The following is a 13,833-nucleotide window of genomic DNA, read 5'->3' as shown; positions in this document are numbered from 1 at the left end:
CGTAGACCAGGGGAAATATAAAACTTTTATTTGTTGCATAATGTATAAATTCCCAATTTAGTGCCGCAAACATTATGAAAGTATGGAAGAGGAATAGGGCCACTGAAGAAAAAAAAGTTGACTAGATTCTGACTTTAATCATTCTCACTTTATTCTTATTGTCTATATTTATTGTTTATTTACACCTTACGATCAACTCAGAATGTACCCGCCAACCATCAGAATGTGGCTGGGATAGAACGCCCGCAAGCCTTGTGAAAATAAGCAGGTTAGAAGAAAAAAAAAGGATAATGTGAAAATAACACTTGCGACAAGCTGCTTGGAAATTAATTTAATAAGATGCTCTAGTGATAGTACAACATGGCCAGCATGTTACACAATTGTACCATTAAATTATGCTCTTAAAAATAGGACAATATCATAGCATTGTGGTTTTGTTACAGTGATATTCAGCTCAACACATAAAGTACAAAAAAAAGCCAAGACTTTTTTAAAAGTAGTCAAGTCTACTGTTTTGTTTATGTAGTGGCATCCTGCTGAGATTCATGCGATTGTTCTTCTGTTGTGCCTCTTTGCTCTTTTGACACCTGGGCCTCTGAAATTCCTGCAGAAATAAAGAAGAAAATAAAAAATAAATAACCCCCAAAGTAAGAAACGGCTGTAAAATAGATCACGTGACTTAGCATAGCTCATTTTGGACATCATTCCCCAATTGCAATCAGCTAAATGGACGGTGCACTGTCCTGTTGATATTGAATGATGGGGAAAAATACCGTTGGATCCTCCGTCTTTCCATTTAAGCTTATTATCGTCGGTGTGACGCGTCCACGTTGAACGGAAGCTGACCAGTTCGGCTGTGATGTGAGCCAGACTCCACTGCAGGCCTCTGGAGCTTTCTTTCCACACGTTACTAGAGGGCCAAAAAACAGCACAGAGGCAATACAATAGAATAGACAGGCAACCGGGAAGAAATTCCAAGTAATTACATATAGGTGTGATTTTATATTTTGTCAATGAATTCTTATTAAATAATTCCAAATTGTCTTTTTGTTTAATTTCATTGTTCCCCCCCCCCCTGTTATGCTGATTCCAAATGTCTGTTTTCGTTTTTTTTTAAGCTTTTATCCAATGACATTTCAGTCATCATTTGTTACCAGGGGCAGAAATCTACCTGGACGCCTTCACAGTGCACTGGAGCATAAAAATTAATGGCGATGTACCCGCTGCTTTAACCAATCAGAGTTCGTATTGGCAACCCAAGGCCATATCGCGGGCCAGGTTGACGTAATAGATTTTGCAAGTTATGGTTGGCTAATCACATGATTGGCGAGTCACTAGCCAATCAGTATCACTAGCCGCTAGTGATTGTAGCCTGGCACACTGTATCTGTTGCGAGGATTTTTGTGTTGATTTAAATTTTGTCAACCCACAATGGCTGAAGGAGGAGAAGAAATAGCCATTTTCAAGACGGAGTTTTCAAGAATAGATGGACATCATTAAGAAAGGTTGGACAGCTCCGAAATTAGCAAAAATAGCAACTAATATTTGATCACGAATCCACACGTTCATAGTAAAAATTCTAACAGTTTAATGACTATATTTCTTCATGTCACGTTATTTCCGAGGTAATGACATCCTCTAGTTCAGTTTTTTTCAACCATTTTTGAACCAAGGCACGTTTTTTTTACCTTGGATTTTTTTTGCGGCACACCACTAACCATCTCGCAGGAAGAGGCAATGGTGACGTGTTGCCACACGGACGAATATTAAATTACACTCCCAGTCTTTTCAGCACGGACACCGGACAATGACATAATATTGACAGAAAATGATGAATAAATGTTTGTAAAATTTTAAATTTGAAAAAGGGGCATTAGAGTTTCTCACGCTACACCTGACGATCTCTTAAATTGAAAATCACTGTGGGTGGTGTGATTCAGAAGTAGCACGTAGCACTACTGAAGGCCTAGGAAGGCCTGCCACTAGTTAAAAGAGTCATCAGAAGTTCATAATATCGTACGTGTTGAGCTGATGGATTTTTTTTTGCTTGAATTTTGACCACCAATAAAGCTAAATGCCCTCCCAGCCTTGCAAAAAAAAAAAAACAACAACAACAACAACGCAACGGAATCAAAGGATGACTTCACTTCACACGACACATATTCCAGAAGAAGGACCCACTTTGATGAGAAGGTAACAATTTGACTTTGCTTGTGCCTTTGCCATAACATTTAAAATGGTTGTTGTTTAAAACGGATATGGCCCCTTTAAAAAACAGGGCCTTGACTGATGAGTGCCCCAATTCACGCCATTGAACCAGTTAATTTCTTTATTTTCACTCGTTTTATTATTTATATATATTTAAAAATATAATGGATTCTCCTTGTCCATCTCGGGTTCCGGGTTTGTGGTCTGATTATTTATTTACTGTATTTTCCGATGAATAAGCCGCACCTTCAATGAATGACAAGAAAATCCAATTATAATATACAAATATCAAAAGTTTTCCGAATGGAAATGGAAAATACGGTAATCGTTTTCATATGGTGTGTAGCTCCATCTTTTGTTCCGGATTACATTTTGAGTGATTAGCAATGGTTAAATCCTCTTCAATACTGTGTTTTCTGTCTACAGGATATAGGTTCATTTTATTATGCACATCTGTGGGTTGTGATATATTTTGTGAGATATTTGTTCGTTTGGTCACAAAAAATAGTTTACTCTCAACACTCTCAACATCAGTACAGACACCCCCTATTTACGAACATTCAAGTTATGAACAACGGTACATTTGACCATTTTTGTAGGAACATATGTACTATTCTCTCCAGTTGTACATGTTCGTACGTTTATAGAGCATATATTTTATTAAATGTTTTTTTTAGTACAAACCAATACAGGTTGCTTATACAAGCATTAAACATACTTATATAAACCTTAAACATACTTATATAAGGTTTAAACATACATTCCATCCAAAATATAGCACTGAAGCAACTTACAAAGTAATTCACCTTACGAACGTCCGTTCGGAACGTATCTCATTCGTAAATTGGTGAGCGTCTGTACATTGTTTTGTGTGTGTTATCCATTCTGTCTTATCCATGTTATTTTAAAGGAGAACCGACGTCTCCGGACAAGTTGTGTCCATAATTTGTAAAATGGCTTCAAATGACTTCTACTGAGCGTATTTTACAAAGATTCCACCGCATATAGCTATATTTTACGTTTTAAGACTCGCGCTGAATAATCCGGAAGTCTTGTTTTTGAGTTTGTGACGAGTCCTTACGTTACGTCACTGAAGGAGTGCCCCTGACCGAAAAAAGGACACATTGTAGCAGTCCTTCCATCACATCAATGCATTTTGCTGTACTTTGTTTGGTCTGAAAACTTCGTAAGGAATTAATCAGCCCGTTTCTACAGGCTGATTAATTCCTTACACGGAGCTTTGTCACCATTTTCTGCCTCTTTTTGGTGCTACATTTCCCGCCCCCAGATACCTCAAAATGGCACGGAATGAATTCTTTAATCGATTGCAAACATGTATGCTTTCCTCCTCAGAACTATTTGAATCACATTCATAACTGGATGATTAACAAGAAAGCATATTCTCCGATTCTGAAGCCATTGTTTTGATTCTCCAGCAAGGCAAGACGTCATTTTTTTTTGCAGTTTCAGCACACTTTAAGTCATTTTTATTGGTGTTTTGCATTTGACTAAAAATATCATACTGCGTGTTTTGGGTATTTTAGATGCTATAAAACGTTTTTCTGATGTCAGTTAGGAAACAAAAAAGTGATGTCGGTTGTCCTTTAAGTGTTGCTTGATGACAGGCCAGTACCTGTGTCTGTTACAGGGATCCGGTGGTCCCGGGTTCTCCTCCACCAAAGGAACCACAATCTTTTCCGCCATGTCCGTCAGCAGGGAGAACGTCGGGTGCACGATAAAGTCAATGAAACCTGCGGGAAACAAAATCCAACGTAAGTGTGATGTTATTCGGGACAAATGAAAACAGTTTTTGTGTGTGTTCCATTAATGTACAGTACATACCAATTTGGGACTCGGCCACCAGGGTTGTTTTTCGATCACACAGCGGCGAGAAGGGCAGACCGAGTTCCGCTTCTCTATCACCCTCCCCATGGTAGAAAGAGACAACCAGCCGATATCTTAAAAAGGCATCCCACTCCAAGACTCAAAATATCTGTGCCGAGCTTATGACACATCTGAAGCGTCATCCCACTGTCGAAATAACGCTGGAAAATCTTTTCTTGTCTAGTTTTAGTTCCTGAAGAGAAGCAGCGAGGCTGCACAGTGCGCCTCTTCTTTTCTATTTTGGTTTTTTAAAAAATCACTTAATGATAGGAAGAGTATGTATGTGAATCGCACATCAAAGTGGTTGTGGGGTCAAACCACACAAATATTCGATCATGAGAATGATTTGGTGTCATGACAAAAAAGGTTGCATGAATAACATTATCTTAGAAATTTTACCCCCTTAAAATTTTAGTATCAAATCATTTGATTCATGTTCCTACCTGCCGGAAGAACTCTTCCATCAGGGCTTTGGTCCATCTGGAGTGCAGAGACCAGGGTTTGGACGGATGGCTTATGTCGGCCGTGTGCAGTAATAGTGATAAAGCCTTGCCCTTCTCGATTCTATAAGACCGAAAAATAATGGTGTTAGATGCTCCCGAAATAATTCCTCAATGTCTTGGGTGTGCGTACCGTTCTTGTTGCTGAAGACAGGATTTCATAGCTTTTACTTGGAGGAGGTGAGAGGACATGTCTGTCGATAGCACCATCTCGATGACAAGGGAACGTAGCTCCCTGTGTGGGCGTCCATTGAAAAAGAAATTAAAAGTTTGCTTCGAGCAACCGCTGTTGCAGCAACAAGGCTTGAATGTCATGTTGGAAAAATATTGAGATGGGGATGCCCAATATGTTGCGGACTGGTCCCAAATCAATCACAAGCGGAATGACCAAGGGACATTGATTCTATTCGTTGACCACTAGATGGTGCTAAATTCTACACACTACTTGAATCATGTAAGAATAATTTTAGAGGGAAACAAAAGTGGATTTTTTTTGTATTTCAAGAGGAAAAAAGCCTTTAGATGACATTAATAACATTATTTTCTTTTCTAAAAACCAAATATTCGTGGTCTTGCACTTTACAAGTGTACTGTTGTTATTTTGAAGAAAAGTTGTGACCTATTCTTCTGTTTTGTTGATTCAGTCGCGGCCTATTTAGTGTCTTGAGTTGTACCCAATGATGTATATATAGTAAATCGCAGGTCATCACCTTAAAGGACAACCGACACCATTTTTTTGTTTCCAAACTGACATCAGAAAAACGTTTTATAGCATCTAAAATACCCAAAACACGCAGGCTGATATTTTTAGTCAAATGCAAAACACCAATAAAAATGACTTAGTGTCCAAAAACGACTTCAAAATTAAACCGGAAATGGCCAGTTTCAGAAGGTACCGCCCCCTTGTTTGTGACGTCACGACAAGACGTATTGCCTCGCTCGAGAACGAAACAATGGCTTCAGATTCTAGGAAGATGCTTTCTTGTTACTCATCAGTTATTAATATGATTCAAATAGTTCTGAAGAGGAAAGCATACATGTCTGCAATCGATTAAAGGAGTCCTCCCATATCAATTTGAGCCGTCAATGACAGCAATGTAGCGTCCCAGAAAATGCAAGAGATGGTGCCAAAGCTCCGTTGGAAATGGGCTTATTTGTCTGCTGGGAATTTGTGTCAGCGAATATAAAATAGTAGTCTTGGTGCAACACACAACGATTCATCATCGCGTTATTTATGTGTTTTTCTTCTAATTTTGCCATCAACACGGATCAGCACGAAGTTTTCAGACCAAACAAAGGACCACAAAATGCATTGTGTGTCGCTTTCTCGTCAGGGGGCCTTCCAAATGTGATCGTCATCAACTCGAAAAAAATACTTTCTGAATATTCAGCGCCAGTCTTAAAATGCAAAATATAGCTATATGTGGTGGAATCTTTGTAAAATACGCTCAGTAGAAGTCATTTGAAGTGATTTTATAAATTATGGACACAACTTGTCCGGAGGCGTCTGTTGTCCTTTAAGAGTCAAGCGTGAAGTAAACTACCGTATTTTCTGGTGTATACGGTGCACCAGAGTATGAGGCGCAGGGTCATCTTTTGAAAAAAAATCAAGGCTTTAGGGTGCGCCTTATAGACCGGAAAATACGCTAGCTTTATTGTGTAGAATTCAATGTTGTGTCGTGCTGTAAATTGCGCACGTGAGATTACCAATCTGGTCTCGCTAGCACCAAGAGCAAACTTTATCATAAATCTACAACATAAATGCCCTTTGAAAATCGAAAAAAGCCTTACATCCACTCCTCTCGTGTCAAATGAATGAAGATATTCATTTGGTCATCCTGAAGGAGACGGAATGCTGCGCTCAGATGATGACTTTCCTGCACCGAGCGGTCATTGTAGATCAATGCAAAGTCAGACCTGACAAGGCAACAAACAAAACAAAAACACATCCATGAAAGGTATGTGCACTCATTGGTTTCATATATACTGTTTGAACTAGTTATCATTTTACCCATGGCAAAAACGGTATTGTTTTACTTTTGACGACTAAAGTATGTCCGTAATTTCTGCATTGTGAGAACAATTAAGGTTATCTAATCTAATTTAAGATATTTGATGAGAATCCCCTATAACTTTTTTGGGAATCTGAAACTGATTCATGGTCTTTCCATCTGTTTCAAATGAGAAAGAAACCCCCTCGAGGAGAAGTGGTTCAGATAACAGAGGAATGGATTTCCGATATAATCGTGATGAGTTTTGAGTTATGAGCACAATCAGAGGAACAATTAAATTTCTGTCTCAAGGCCTCATTGTAATGTAAACTAAAATACTTGCAGACTACAAATTGTACTATCCCAAAAATTTCATTGTCCAGGAAAATCTTTAAAAGACAACCAACGCCATTTTTTTTGTTTCCTGACATCAAAAAAACGTTTTATAGCATCTAAAATACCCAAAACACGCAGGCTGATATTTTTGATGTATATTCTAGTATGAAATAGTTGTCGTGGTGCAACACACAATGATTCACCATCGCGTTATTTTTGTTTTTTCCTTCTAATTTCGCCATCAACACGGATCAACACGAACTTTTCAGACCAAACAAATTACCCAAAATGCATTGTGTGTCGCTTTCTCGGCCAGGGGCGTTCCTGACGTGATGTCACGTCAGGAATCGTCACCAACTCGAAAACAAGACTTCCTTAATATTCAGCGCGAGTCTTAAAACGTAAAATATAGCTATATGCGGTGGAATCTTTGTAAAATACGCTGAGTGGAAGTCATTTGAAGCCATTTCACAAATTATGGACAGAACTTGTCCGGAGGCGTCGGTTGTCCTTTAAGTATGCTAATATTTTTGCTAATAATTTCCCCATTGCGGGACGAATAAAGGTATTCTGATTCTGATTCTGATTCTGATTTGAATGGTGAAAAGTTATCCACAATGTTTTTTTTGTCTGCAGTGTTTATAGAATATGCTGTTTGTCATTATCTGTTGGATTCATTTTTTGCTCTTGTTGCACTGCAAAATCAGATACTTTATTGTCATGTTACATTTCTGTTATGATGCTCACGGTGGTTTGAAGCTTTGTTTAGTTTGGAGCTTGTGAGGCATCATTTTGTAGATGTTTTTAGTTGAACTCCAAATTGTTGCACTTTTCGAGGCGCTCGGTTTGAGTAGGTTCCGCCATACTTAGTTGGACATATAAACAATGAGCCATATATAATACAACACTTTCTGCAGGGCGGATGGTTATACAGGGATCTAAAAATACCGTGAACATGTTTGTGTTAAGACTGTAGCCCTCTATAAAACAACAAACAGTATATGTTATATTCCTTGACATCATAACATGATGTTATACAAATGGACACGTTTGTTAGAATTTGGCTAAATGTGGAGTCATTTTTTCCAGGACAACAACAACAATAAAAAAAAAACTTACTTTGTCTGAATATGAAAGTTGTTGGTGGTCCCCGTATGCTCATAGTCATGAATGGCTGCAGCGAACAATGATGCCATCACCTCCAGCTCGGTTAGCCAATGCTGATTGTTAAACGGCAGAAACACGTCAATCAATCAATCATGTCGTCTTGACTTGGTTTTAAATCTTTTTATTGGCTTGGTCATAACCTTTTGATGTCATAAGTCTTGGTCTTGAACTGGTTTTAACACTACAAAGTCTCAAGTCTTGACTTGGTCTTGATTCATCAAAGTTCAGGAGTTGACACCTGAAAGTCTTGAACTCCCAGCGAGGCACAACACGGTCTGCCAATAGTCAGAATCTTGGTCTTAAATTGATCACTACTCATCAATGTCTCAGTATTGACTCACGGTTCACTCTTTTGAAGTTTTAAACGTGTATTAGTCCTAACATCTCAGATTAGCTGTCCTTTCTTGTTCATTCCTCAAAGTCCTTCAAACTCCTCCATGTGTTGAATTGTCAGCCAGTCAAATCCTTCAAACTCCTCCATGCCTTAACTTGTCAGTCGGTCTTGACTTGGTGTTGGATTTTTTACACCTTAAGCCTCCTCAAAGTCTGAACTGTTGCATTGGTCATCAGTCATCTTAATCCTTATCTGGACTTTAATTAATCAAAACCCAAATTGTACCACTAGACCGGATCGCAGCAGCAGGCAGTGCAAGGTCTGGGTGACGTCCGCTGCGTGCACGTGGCTGTGGTATGGATTGTTGTGTTTGCAGTATCCTTTCTCCACAGCAGACATGAACAGCGTGAGACTCGAAATGGGAATCTAGAACAAATCACTCAATAGCGTCAGCCTCTTTTCAGCCCCTTGGAAATGGCCTCAGTTGTGTTCAATTTAAGGCCGGTGTGTAACTAAACATTCCAGAGAAATCTAATACGATGTTTGGATGAAAAAAAATACCTTGAAGCGGCTGTTGAGTTCATATCTGTTGACTAGTTCGAAGAAAAGTGTTTGCAGAGCGTGATCAGAGCTAGCGGCGTTCAAGGCAAACACGTCAAAATTCCAACGGTCGACGTCCTTAAGAGAGAGATTGGGAAAAGGTGATTTGCATGATAGCATTATTGATCTCTTGGTGCTGCGCTCGGACAAGCTGCACAAACACGCGACTCACAGCAAGATGTTTTAGGATCTTACCCTCAGACACTTTATGATGGTGGCAGGTTGATCTGGCATGGAGGCCGTGTAGGCCCTCTTGAACATCCTGAAATAATGCAATGTTTATGTTCAGTTCACTTGAAGTTCACATGCTGAGACTGTGCAGCAAACTCGTCTCGGGAGGTGTTTATATAAAATCCTCCAAGTCCCCATACACTTTGGTGAGGATGTTTCCAAATAGAAACCGGGGGCCAATGCTTTACTGGTTCAAGATGGTCTGTAGTGGGGTTGTTAAGGTTGTTGTCAAGAAAAAGTTTGCATCGTCTTAGTTGTTGTCAATCTACTATCATTTCATTATGGTAAATTTACAACTATTTTATTGAATAGTGACCTATCCAATGTGTAATTCACAACTGGGAGGAGCTGTGACGAATCCTGAGCATATAGTGCTTCACTCAGCTGACTTATACTGAGTGTGGGATCCATTCATGCACACTGAACACTGACTGAGGTGTGGATATGAATGACCGTATGTCTCTATTTGCCTGGCGATTACAGGCTGTCCTTGGCCGATGTGTGTTGATGTGTTCAGGGTGTGTTGATTCCCGTTCAAGGACTGGTGTATATGAAAGTGTGAATCACTGATTATTTCAGCCACCACTGCGATTGAATGTAGACCAATCCTTTCATATCCTTACATAACAATACTTTTGTGCCACAAGTGTGGGTTTGATTCTTTCAGACAGTCCATGAGTTTTGAATGATTGTCTGTTTGCCCTGTGACTGACTGTTGACCACTTTTTAGTTGGTTTTCGTGCTAACTGTTAATCCACAACACATTATTGTGTACATAGTACCTCTCCACAAATATCCCAGCCTGTACTGCGTGCACGATGCTACGAAACTTGGGCTTCTCGTCTGACCGGCGCCCCAACTGTCTGACCCTCTGAGTGAATGTTGATGCCAGCCAATCAGTAACCTCTGCGGGAACTCCATCAGACTGAAGCTGCTGGAGATCGTCCTCAGACTCCAAGCACTGCCTGACACACACATTCACACACATACACTGTATTTCATATTTTGCACATTCCACCCCGTGTCCGACAATATCAAAGATACGTTAATAAACTCACAATGCCATTGTTTTTAGTATTTTCCCTACCTGCTTCCATCTAGATAAACAGCCTCCAATAGCGATGCCGTAACATCCAGATTTCTTTTGATGTCTTCAAAGTCAATGTCTTTCTCCTCCATCTGCTTCAAGATGCTCCGCAGCCTGAGAGCCGTCACAAATCAATTATTTCATATGTTGAGATCAAAGACAAACGGAAATGTAGACGTCGTTTGTGATTGTGGTTGGTAGGAAGGCAGCTCTAGGTTCTTGAGCATTCGCTATTCGGACTCCAGTTGTTTTGGGATTGCCCTTCCCAAAGAAATTTGAGCAATGTTTCATCTCAATTTAAGATTTATCTGCATTTATATGTTGGGGTAATGTGCTATATGAACATCTTTAAACATCTTTTTGCATTGTTAGTTTTTATTTTGGACTTCCTAATATGTCATCCTGCCTGCGTTTACATGATGTCACATCCCTTTGCGTCACATCCTATTGCATCGCACCCTGTCTGTCTTAAATGCTCTCCCAGTTCGTCTTCTTGCTCTTTTTTTTTCTATCTGCCCCTCCTCGGCCGACACCCCACGATGCACCTGCTGTCTACAAGATTAAACTAATTTATTCTGTTCAACACCTGGCTTCCTGCTGATTTCAACATCCCACTTCTAACACCCTGAGAAGCCATGAACCAGGAACGAACGATCACTTTTAACCCATTATTCTCCACTTTCACACTCGGTTAAGACACACCAAATGGGCAATTAGTCTTTGTGCCTGACTTTACTACCTGACATCTGGATTTTGGCTTGTTTTACTGCTGAACCCCTTCACCCCAAATGCACCCCACACTTTTTTGTAATCTCACCTCAAACTATCCTCCTTTTCCCCCCGTTAATGGGGGTTTCTCAGCGTTTTTCCTTGCTTAGGAGACGTGCCTAGATTTGGCGATGTTGATTTTTCGAAACTGTGCCCTTTCACACTCTTTTGACTCAAGATTACAGAAATAAACTTGACTTGAAATGACCCGAGTTATTGTTTGGTTGAACAGATTTTGAGATCTTTTGGTTCAACTTTTGGGAATTGCTGGTGTAAGGCTGGACGCTGGCTTCCTGTGCTCGTACAGGTTTTCTTGACGTAAATAATTTTCTTCATACCTCCCTAAAACATTTTAGCTCCATTTATACTTTTTGTGAAATAATTGGCAATCATTTCAAAATCTCACATCAAAGGTCAGCTAGGATAAACTCCATACATTCCAAGGTTAAAGATTCTAAATCAGGTCTTACCCACGTCTTCGAAACTGTGAGCAACATTTTAGGTTCTGAAGTTATTTTTCATAATTACGTAATTTATGGGAGACTCACAAGTGTTAGGAAACATACAGCAAATGTCTACATGCAATATTGGTTCACTGCCTTTTTCAAACACTCAAATTGGTTAATAATACATCTGCTTATCCGAGATCGGGTCGCAGGTGCAGCAGGACCCCAAGCCACTTTGTTCAGATGTGTTTTTTTTGTTTGTTTAATCCACATTGGCGTGAAGAAATCCATCTTGTATGTGATGTGTATTTTTGTCAATCCAGGAGAATCACCAGTCGGAACTGCAAGCACCTGTTTAAATCATGACGTACAGAGCAGGCAATGAGGTCTTAAGAGTTCATTTGTAAGCCATTTTATGCCAAATTATCTCAAGAAGGGGAACAAAAAAATGCCTGTGGCCAAGAGGGTATCATGGCTGCCGATCTTTCCACAAGAGTAAAACTTCCCATGCTTATGTAAGGCGCACATTCTGAGAATTGGAGACTCAGAGCGATTTTTGTCAGTCATGTATTCAGGAAACAAATGAGGATATAATTCAGAAGTAAAAGGTCTTCGGGACATTTTGTGACATTCAGTTTTTCATTTTTCATTTCCGAGCCATTTTTGGTTGTGTTGGATTAAATGCGGGTGCAATGTTACAAATGTCATCTCTGTTGCCTGAATTAGCCTACAAGAGTAAACAAAAATCATTAATATTATCGGTCTTTCATTGTTCTTTCCTTTTATTTATCTGTCATAACTTTCATAACGCGATTATTATTTTTTCTCTGACAGCAACTTTAAATCTCTTTGGCACTAAGGGTGCATGTGGTACTCATGTCATGTGGTACTTCAGGACTTCTGAAGGGTTAATAAATCACGCCATATGCCTTGCATTCATGCAATTCATAAATCTTCAAAGCTTGAACAGGTTTACTTGGGTCTCCATGATAAATCCCATCCTCTGTTTACACTAGCGATTTATTCTCTCATGCCGATTTATTGGACGTGACAGGAGTTTCTTTCAAATAACGTCGAACTTTCTCTCCCCCCTCATTTCTCCACTGTGAGACTAATAAAGGCATATCCAATATCCAATATCCCTATCGTGACCGTTGTTGAAGCACTGCCGTGCGGCCCACTGTCGGGCGAGGATGCTACAGTTGGCACTCGTGGCTTTTTCAAGTGTTTCTCAATCTGGCACCATCTTCAGAAAGCTGTTGAGCCATAAAAATAGCAAGCACCCGAATGTCAGCACTCATAATCTTTCCAGATCACTCCTCCTTTTGCGTCTTAGCAGCTGGGGAAACATTTGACATCCCATTTTCCCCGGAAATGACTTGTCAAGTGCAATTTAGTTTACGTAGATGAATGACAAATCTCCTTTGTCTTGTACACAGTGCAGCCTCACTGTTGCAAATTGACGACATGCTGTGACTACTTTACGATACTCAAGCAGTGCGAAGATACCACACAATTCCTTAAACTAACATGCTTTAGTGCTTTTGCAGGTTTTATACAAAAGGTGAGGAACCATATTTGGTAATGTGTTGCGATGTACTACTATAAGGCCTACCCCTAGCGTCCCATTGAAGAAAACAACTTTTAGTATGGGTCGGAAGAGATATTGACTTGTACATTTGATCTCAATATAATTTCGTACCAACAATGGGCAGTTGTATAGACCAACCGTCGCAAGGCCGTCAAAGCCCGAACAACACAAAAGCCACATGACCCATATTCCATGCAGCTCGTTTCCCCTCCCACAAAGCTACGGTACAAGGAAGTCGAGTGTTCCTGTAACAACTGGCAAGTGTCGTGGCGGCTAAGTATAGTCAGATTGGTGAATACAAAACATGCGGTCAGATGTTTAGTGCAAGTGCTCATGTTTTGATCTGTATACTAGATTAGGAATGTAAAAAAAAGTCATGTTTCAGTTATGTCTGGAGAACAAGACATCAATTTGAATAAGATAACAACGTAGAAGCAATTGGTCATGCTTGTTTAAGACAGTGACTTCTAGTGGCTGTTTTCTGCATAGCACACTTCAAACAAGTGGTCAAATCCCATCAGTCAGGTTTGATGGCGTTGAAAGCCGTCATTCAAATGTCTCAAATTATGCTCTGATCTTACCTTGAAATGGGCATCTGCAGATGTTTCTTACGTATTTGCACCAGTTCACTCATTCTGCACTCAAACTGTACCCTGATGGACCCCAGAGTGCCCCCCCACCCCCCCAAAA

At 39.9% G+C, this 13,833-nt stretch overlaps 1 protein-coding gene across 1 annotated transcript; it reads right to left on the bottom strand.

Moving 5' to 3' along the window:
• Positions 1 to 135: 135 nt before the first annotated feature.
• Positions 136 to 13,833, bottom strand: LOC148890464 (dual specificity calcium/calmodulin-dependent 3',5'-cyclic nucleotide phosphodiesterase 1B-like). Its single transcript, XM_089010968.1, has 14 exons — positions 13,725 to 13,833; positions 10,339 to 10,452; positions 10,034 to 10,216; positions 9,216 to 9,282; positions 8,982 to 9,098; positions 8,706 to 8,846; positions 8,039 to 8,139; positions 6,384 to 6,509; positions 4,726 to 4,827; positions 4,536 to 4,656; positions 4,051 to 4,132; positions 3,842 to 3,959; positions 774 to 910; positions 136 to 604 (listed from the first exon to the last, which is right to left on the bottom strand). The coding sequence occupies exons 1-14, from the start codon at positions 13,775 to 13,777 to the stop codon at positions 519 to 521; spliced, it is 1,548 nt and encodes a 515-aa protein (XP_088867094.1). The 5' UTR covers positions 13,778 to 13,833; the 3' UTR covers positions 136 to 518.

The sequence above is a fragment of the Hippocampus bargibanti genome, linkage group LG12 (assembly GCF_051943395.1).
Source record: "Hippocampus bargibanti isolate YZ-2025 linkage group LG12, ASM5194339v1, whole genome shotgun sequence".
In the NCBI taxonomy this organism is placed as follows: Eukaryota; Metazoa; Chordata; class Actinopteri; order Syngnathiformes; family Syngnathidae; genus Hippocampus; species Hippocampus bargibanti.
Note: the sequence above shows the minus strand (reverse complement) of the source record. Positions and strands in the feature narration are given on the sequence as shown.

What these genes read in the sequence shown, in the direction of transcription:
- LOC148890464 (XM_089010968.1), bottom strand. Translation starts at nt 13,777, where the DNA reads ATGAGTGAACTGGTGCAAATACGTAAGAAACATCTGCAGATGCCCATT. An exon ending in GCTGGGATATTTGTGGAGAG is followed by an intron (nt 9,283 to 10,033) that starts GTACTATGTACA and finishes GCATTATTTCAG; the next exon opens with GATGTTCAAGAGGGCCTACA. An exon ending in GATCCCTGTAACAGACACAG is followed by an intron (nt 911 to 3,841) that starts GTACTGGCCTGT and finishes TTGGCCCTCTAG; the next exon opens with TAACGTGTGGAAAGAAAGCT.